Below are 8,705 nucleotides of genomic sequence, written 5' to 3'. Positions count from 1 at the left end.
CGAAAATGGCTAAAAAGTTGCTTACGTACGTTTTACCCACGTTTTTCAGTTTTGAATCCTGAAGACGGTGTCATCAACACAGTCACAAGTTAGGACGGAATGCGTATCTCGCGCGTCGTAATGGTTGTCTCAGAATGGGTAACCAAACTCAGGGTCACCATTACCAAAAGCAGGGCCCATATTTTTGGGGTTCCTTTTGTAGGAAGAATAATTTCAGTTGCTTTGATATATCATTTTGAAAATTCATAACATTTTCAACTGGTTGTGATCAACACCAGTCACCCCTTAATTATTATTTCTCAACTACAGGAGTATTTTCTACTATAGCGAGTACCCGGTATACTCCTCACAATAATTTCAACCGTCACCCAACCTAGAATTATTAATTGTTCATTATATAAAATGTAAACATTTCTCTCTCCCACCCACCTATACATTCATATACGTACTTACTTATACAAATACAACGCCACAACAGGCAAATTGCCCAACGAGGTGGCTGACTTAAGAACATCATGGATCCCCGAGCCATTTTTTGGAGGCCCTACCTACTACACCACACATGCACCTGTCCACACACCCCCCGCGGAACCCCCAACGAATCGGTACATGCGGGAATGTGCGTGTACGTGTAGTGAAACCTGACGTGAAGTTTTTTGTGTTTCTCTGTAATGCTTGTTATGTGTAGTGCTGCCATCTGCCACCAGATTTTCAAACTATGAGTGAAGTGTTATGATTGAATGATTTATCGTTGTAGGACTGTTGCTCTCTGTGGCGAGACTTTTTAACGGGCAGATCGGCTCGCATTTGTGCCTTGAAGTTGGGAACCACAGAAAACCAACTTCAGCCGACCACCACTGTGGGGTTCGAACCCGGATCCTCGCATCGCGAGTCCGTCACTATAACCACTCGACTACCACAGCGGCTTACTCATCATTCTGTGCTTTTATATTTTAAAATCGTTCACACTGTACGTGTAGAATTTTATAAAATTACAATACAATAAAACCTCCCCGGACACTTGACGGGACAAAAAAGTTCGACCGTAAAAGAGGGGGGGGGGTGACCGTTAATCAGAGGTTGCATACTTTTCAAAGGGAAATTATGATTTAGCCGTAAAAGATGGCCGTAAAAGAGGGGTGTCTCTTAAGATGGGTATACGTTAAGACGGGGTTTTATTTTACTGTATGTGATATACATATATATCATGTGTTCATATATAATGTTCATTTGAGGCATTTTTTAATTATGACATATTTTTACTTATGTTGTGGAAAATAAATTTCTTATTCGAACGTTTTCATTTTGGACAATCGCGATTGTAATATATGAGGACCCCCCTCCACCGGGGGATCACGACCCACACTTTGGGAACCGCTGACTTAAGTGATCTGTAAATATGCCGCGGATCACTAAAATCACGTTGAAAAAATACGACTCGCACTCGTTTGCATACCAGGTACGTTTCTTCCTCTCCTGTACCGAAGGAAGGGAGAAGAAAAGTTGGAATAGTTCATATATAACAGGATTGGGCGGGTGGGGTTAAATTCATTGAAATGGTTGGCAGTTCCGGTAAAATCGCTACCGTATTTGGCTGAGCGACACGTAGTACAGAATATACTTTATGATAGGCCTACGCGTTTGGCCACTTCTGTGAGCGTGACTGCGCTGATCGAAGCCAAGAGATTTTGTTTTTCTTGCCCAGGCTCTTTCTTCCCACAAGCGTTTCGAGGTGCTGCGGTGACTCTTCTTTTAGTTCTGGCGAAGATTCGAGTTATTAATCGGGTGAATTCAGATAATTGAGGTGAGTGTCGAACATAATTTTTTTTGATTTACATTCATCGAGTTAATTTTTAATTTATTTTATCCTTAATTTCTCTTGGTACTAAAGCAAGCAATGCTCAACCTTTTGGGGGAGTGCGGGCCACTTTATTGGTTTGAGAACGTATATTGCGGGCTCCGTATGTGATCTGCAAACGTGCTTTGAAGCTGTGTCACGGGTGACTTGAGTGATCTGAAAACGTGCTTTGAAGCTGTGTCACGGGTGACTTGAGTGATCCACAAATGTGCCGTGGGCAACGTGAGCACGGCACCTTAGGCTGGGACCTTTTTGGCGGGCCCCCAAGCCGTTAATCAGAGGTTTGAAATGCATACTTTATTGTACAAAAGGAAATGATTATTTTGCCGTAAAAGAGGGGTACCCGCATCTGAGGGGTGTCCGTTAATAGGCTTTATTGTATAATGTGTGACTGGTTTTAAGGCCCTCGAATTGAATTGACGGTGGAATTTTAGTTCATACCAGTGTTTTGGGAATGTCTCCTCCCTGGAGATGGGAGTTGAGAGAAATTTTATGAAGGGGGCGATGGGACAAAGTTTGGAAAACTATGGTCAATACCAGTGTTTCTTAAACTTTTCGTTCCATCACCCCCCCCCCCCCTTTATAAAACTTTCCGCCCCTGGATCTTTTTCTATTGCCCCCTTGGGGCCTTTATCCGTTTTTACCAGGGGGCGATATTGCCCTCAAGTGTCTATACGGATGGCAGAATGAGCATTTTGCGGCTCTTTACAATATCTTGAACAGCGAGCTAATCTACACGGATTGTAATAAATCGTGTAAAAATTGAGTGCTCGGGTGGAAATATATACGGTTTTTCATGATTTTTGATCAGTAGTTTTAATTACACGCAATTTACGATCGGGGCTCAAGCATTTTTGAGGCTAATGTGAAAACAATTTTCCGCCCCATTTTAGGGTTTTTCGTGATTTTCTGATGACCTACAGCAATTAAATACACGCAAATTATATTCAGGGTCGAGCTCGAGTACTTTGCAGTCCTACTATACAATGCCTCTAATATCTGATTTCAGTCTACAGGGATCGTTATAAAGCCCGGAAAAATTAACAAATGAAATTCGCGGCTTTTCCGTGGGTTTTCAGAGGCAAAGTGTGGTTAGTCCAGCCCCTGTGCATATTACAGCACATCTCTACCATTCACTGCTTTCAAATTCATAACCAGATCAGTGAGCGACGAAAAGAGTGACCTTGAGTGTGTGTATGCATAGAAGTGATTTTTAGAGAGCGAGGGACTAGGTTAGTGAATAACTAAAGTGACCAAAAAACTGTTCACGGGATGACCGAAAGAGTGACTTCGAGGTGTACAGGGTGAGGGCTAAGTGAATTTTAACACTGGGGCAAATCCGCCTCTACTAGTGGTTCTCAAACTTTTGTCACGCGGCTCCCCCTCGCCCAATTCAGGAGTCGTAGACCCCCAACTCAATGAATATACAATGCAACGCATCCCCGTGACGACTGGCAACTTTCAGGACCCTCCTCCCCCCCCCCCCCACTAAATCCTTCCTTCACGTTTGGGTCTTCCGATACCGAGATTTGGGGGGGGGGCACGGGTACAAATAAAGTAGAAAGAAGATATGACATGTGGTTGAAGGGTCAAGAGCTGTGGAAAAAAGATTCGAATGTGGAAATAAATTTAAATTGTGGAGAAAAATCTTTTAGAATCCGGTGGAACTCTTTATAGAACCAGGACATCTTAACCATTGCCATGTTGGCCTCATGTACATAGTGATGCTACACGATGATATCTGGTATGTTCGTGTGTGTGTGTGAGCATACAGAATGAGTTCTCTTCAGCAATGTACAAGGCTCCAGAATATCACTTTGCCCCATACGTTTTTGAAAGGTTCTTCGAACGGGGGGAGAGGTTGACTACTACTAAACTACACATGCACTTCGTCCATATTCCTCTGTGGAACTTCTAACGAATTGGTGCATGTTGGAATGTCCGTGTTGTGAACCTAACGTAAAGTTGTTGCTGTGTAATGCTTATGTCATCTGTCATTAATTTTTCCTAACTATGAGGGAAGTGTACTGATTGAAGATTTTACTGTTGTAAGCCTGTTGCTCTCTGGAGACTTTTTAAAGGATCGCAAGGGAGATCGGCTCGCATTCGCGCCTCGAAGATGAACCAGAAAACAAACTTCAGCCGACCACCACTGTGTTCCAACCCGGGTAATCGCGATGAGTCCGTCACTCGCCAACCGACCACCACAGCGGCGAGGAAAAGTTGACTGACTGCCTCCACCCCCCCCTGATGTGTCAATGCAAATTTTTTGGTGAACGGGGAGGGACGATCGCCCCCTCACCCTTCCCCCGAATCCGCCTATGCTACGCCAGGAGTGTAGGCGGATAGCAGAGCATAGGTGGATACAGAAGGGATACAAAACTGTTGTATTAATTAAAACTATATTATAAACTAATTGTAAAATTATTTTCTATTTGATAGCTATTCTACTTCTAACTATGCACACTCTTTGTGATTCTTCGCTCCCCAAGCCGTTTGAGGAGCCTGAATCCGCTTATGCCTTCATGATGCGGAGACTACCGTGCACATAACCCCCACCCATTCAAGAGGGAAGTTGACTGAAACTCATCCAGGGAACCGAACCTCCGGAGATGGAGCTTATTTATGAAATTTTTGTTAAATTTACATTGTAATAACCGGCTTCCACACAAAGAGCCATAAAAGAAAAGCTCCCCACATCTAATTTTCACATAATGGTTAATCGCTAGCACACAAATGACCATTTCCGTTTCTTTACCCGTGAAAAAGTGCGCTGATTTCATGGGAGGAAAAAGCCAGATGTGAATTTTTCGAACGTTGCAAGCGGGAATACCAACAAATTCAAACGTTGTACCCGAGAAAAGTTAACTTTATCAAATATAGGGAGAAAAGTTAAATTGTCGAAAATTAATCTTACTAAGCGGGAACGTTATAAGCGGGTTCGACTGTAGTTGATTAATGAAATTCATTCAGACGTTTTTCAGTTTCTCCTGTAGTGACGTTTATCGTATTGCACTTAAGGGTGCGATTATAGTGCACGCGTATTTCTGATTCTGGAAACACGCGTCGTCTCCGATTGGTTAAAAACCCATCGGAAACACGCGTGCACTATAATCGTACCCTTAGAGAAAGTGACAACAGCTTTATCAACATTTTCGGTGATCATGTGGTGCAAAACACTGCAAATGAGACGGTTCACCGTTGTAAACCGTGTATGTGGACATGCTGCACTCTGCTGTTGCTGGATTTGTGACTCGCATGCAATGTGTTATTCCCTGTGGTGGTGGTCACGTGGAACACACTGCTTTAATGAACGATTTGAGAGGGGGGGGGGGAAAAGAGATTCTGTTCGTTATTTGCGTTTCTTTGATTTATATATGTCAGCACCATTGGCGTACGCAAGGGGCAGGGGAGTTCTGTCTTAAATATTCCCGTGACGAAAAGGTTTGCAGGGTTAAACCATCCATCACTTATTTGTTAAAAATTCATTAAACAGGAAAAATGGTTTCTACGGACTTTTTGCCCATCCTGTATTATAAAATATCGTTAGAGGGTTTTATCGTAATAGAGGATATATCGAGAGGTGTTTGGGATTGCCTAATAGTCTAATGTTGCTACAACGATATTTTTCAAATCTTGTTTGAGTTTTCACTGTATACAAACTTCGGTTATCAATTTTGAAATAAAAACTAATTTGGATTTGTTGGCCTCCTGCTACGTAGAAATACTTTTTAAAATTTAATTGATAAAACTCAGAAATTGCGTTTTCAGCCGAGACATTTTCAAACGCATATATTGTAATTTTTTCTGTGCATTTTGTCTATTTTCAGGAAAATGGTTTGCGAAAATCTCGGCGAGAATCGGGTGCCGCTTTTGAACCTCAACCTCAGGAACCCCGGGTGTTTCAGAAACTGCTTCGGGCTGGTGAGATTATGCGTGATGATGCTGTGGCTCCTCGGGTCCGTTACCTTCATAGTGTTCACCGCAGCCCTCCTTTCCCTCTCGGGAATTTACAAGGACGAAATGTACCATTACGTGTGGGCGTTGGTGTTACTGGGGGTGGTTTGCTTTGCCTTGGGCGGGATCCTCTACGTCACGCTGAATTACGCCGAGAGAAAGACCGACGTCATGTTCGTTGAGTGCAGGAAGGACGCGACTCTGCTCGAAAGTAAGCTGGACCAGATCTCCGAGAAGCTGGACAAATTCCTGTCCGATGCGTCGTCGACCCATCGTCGTTCATCCGAATCTCAGGATCAGGTGGTCCCTCTGAAGGACATACGCCACCTATCTGTGAAGGCGACTCACAGCAGCGAGACCAGGACCCCGTCCGCCCTCGACATGTCTCCCATCGTGCCCGAGATGACTTTCCATAGTCTGACGGATACCCAGCTTCAAACGGATGACCAAAAATCTTCGCCGGATGAAAACCAATGTGATCAGCGTCAATCGGGGGACGCCAGCTGCGACTGCCGTGCCGACGTCATTCCGTCGCCAAACGACGCATCGTCGGACGCTGACACGGATGCCGCTCCGTCTAACTGAATGTCCGAGATTGTCGCAATGATGCAGTATCGGAAAAAGCAGTATTGTACATTCTACTAAATTTACGCTAGATCGTTTGTGTACAGCGTACATGTTCCTCTCTTAGCATGTCTAGCTAAACTTTTGTCTTGTACACGCAAGTTCTGTTGTAGGCAGAATTTAAATTCGTTTCAATTTTATTTTCTATTTATAAATGCATTTGAAATATTGTGATTTTAAAATGTGTTCTTTACATCGATGAAGAGTGAATAAAACTTGAATACGTTGTGCAAGTGTTTTTTTGTTTGGTTTCCGAGAAAGTCCTGCGGGTAATAGCCTACCAGAGATGCATTTATGGTTTTTCTGCCCGCGGGGTACCTGAATTTTGCCGCCCTTCTTCCATTCTAGTCTAATTCTCTTGACCACTCTTTCCTCCTATTCGCCACCCTATATTATAACCCGCTTGGCCTCTTCCTGCAACTACACCTGTCTTTAAGTCACTGTTTCACTGCCTTTTTTTGATCGCTCACATGGTTCCTTGCTCTATAGGTCACTCTTTTGATCATTTACGCTTGTACATGTTCCAGGTAACTCTTCCTGTAGGCCGCTTTTTCGGTACTTCATACTCTTTCACGGAGTAATTTTTTTTTTTTGCCATAAATTAACGCGATGATTGACAAGTCTTATAATCAGAACAGAGTGGAGTCGGATATTCGTTATCAAACCAACTCGATCGACGTACCAAACAGATGTCTACAAGAGCTTTTATTGTGTGTACTGGTATCGTGCAACCTACCCCTAAGATCCTTGAAGTTAATCGCCGCTTACGAGTGCAACCATAAGTGACCTAGAGGCTGTGAAGCGCATCATTTCAAGCATGTGAGTGAATAAGCCTATTACAGAAATGATTTTATTGAGAGAATTGGAATTGAAGGGTTGGCAAACCATAAACCACCTCAGCGCATCCGATTGTGATTATAGCAGGGAATCTCGATCTTATGCGGTCCAGAGGTTTCTTTATAAATAACATATAAATAGGGGGTGAAAAGCGTTTTCTGTTAGTTTTTGCTCTTTCCCAACTTTTCTTCGAAAATTTTGAATTCTAATATCTCTGAATATTGAACGTGGAATTTTCTTGTTGCCTCGGGAAGAGACAGGGCAACTATTTTGTACTTGTGGGTTTTTGAGTACACGGAGACACTGTAAGAGAAGTTAATTTTTTTCATGTATACGATGCCTCAAACAAATTTTAGAAATTTACGTAACTGCACGTCAGTTACATACTTTTAATTAAACTTGCAGGGATACCCATAAATTGTCCCAAATTGTTCAACGCATATGTACAGTGATTAAATTATAACCAGTGTGATATGAATAATTCTGCTGGTGATGCAGTGCTATCCCATTTTACCCTTAGAACAGGAGCTATTGACTCAAAATCAAGATCAGCTGTTTGCGACCCATGGGACTACTAAACAACATATACATCGCCCACATTCCTCTGCGGAGTTTCTAACAAATTGGTACATGTACGTGTCGTGAACCTAATGTGAAGTTTGTGTTTAATATGTGCTGCCATCTGCCATAAATTTTTCTATGACTGAAGTGTAATGGTTGAATTGCACCGTTGTAGGCCTGTTGCTCTCTGTGGTTATACCGTTCATGTTTCAAGGGGGTTTTGAAATAAACATTAACTTGTACTCTTTCCCAGTGTGCCCCGAAAACCCAATTAGAAAGTTGTTGTCCTGTCTCGCCCGATGCTAACAAAAAAAACGTTTCTAAGTGCAATATTCACCAAGAAACGGAGGAAACTTCGCATTTAACACTTTCCCCGTTATTTGGAAACTTTTATATATGGAAGTGTGCCTATAGGATCAACGGTTCGCCAGTAAAATGCCATACCGGGCCCCCCCCCTTCCTTGTGCTATATGCATCCTTCCATGTAATTATAAATTAACATTTTTTTTGGGAAACAGTTTCGTGTGTTGTGATAAAATTTTGAAAATTCATAATTATTATCCTTTTGTGAACGTAGTTGCAATTTGCAGTCGTTTTTGTAGATCCAGGAAAGATTAATTGGATAATTCGAATTAACCAAATTCTCGACTGTAATTAATTGCACAGCAAATAATGAGACTCCATGTTTTATTTTTTTAATAAAATATATTTAGCCGTTCTCTAGGTATTCACATGTGAGTTGGCACCCGAGAGACATGTCTTGCAATTTTTTTTTTCATTGTTTCGTCGACACGCGTTAGGCGATAAAACTAAACAAACGATCCTAAAAAAAAAAATATTCGTTTACATGATTAGATAAAACACGAAC

At 42.2% G+C, this 8,705-nt stretch overlaps 1 protein-coding gene across 1 annotated transcript; it reads left to right on the top strand.

Moving 5' to 3' along the window:
* The first annotated feature begins 1,549 nt into the window (after positions 1-1,549).
* Positions 1,550-7,080, top strand: LOC149076874 (uncharacterized). The gene is made up of 2 exons (XM_089244598.1): positions 1,550-1,804; positions 5,689-7,080. The coding sequence occupies exon 2, from the start codon at positions 5,693-5,695 to the stop codon at positions 6,398-6,400; it is 708 nt and encodes a 235-aa protein (XP_089100724.1). The 5' UTR covers positions 1,550-1,804; positions 5,689-5,692; the 3' UTR covers positions 6,401-7,080.
* Positions 7,081-8,705: the final 1,625 nt, after the last annotated feature.

Source organism: Pholcus phalangioides, unplaced genomic scaffold (assembly GCF_987345545.1).
Source record: "Pholcus phalangioides strain wild (caught in Gottingen) unplaced genomic scaffold, Ppha-v1.0 ptg000015l_1, whole genome shotgun sequence".
Taxonomy (NCBI): domain Eukaryota; kingdom Metazoa; phylum Arthropoda; class Arachnida; order Araneae; family Pholcidae; genus Pholcus; species Pholcus phalangioides.
The sequence above is the reverse complement of the archived record's forward strand: the minus strand, read 5'-3'. Positions and strand labels throughout refer to the sequence as shown.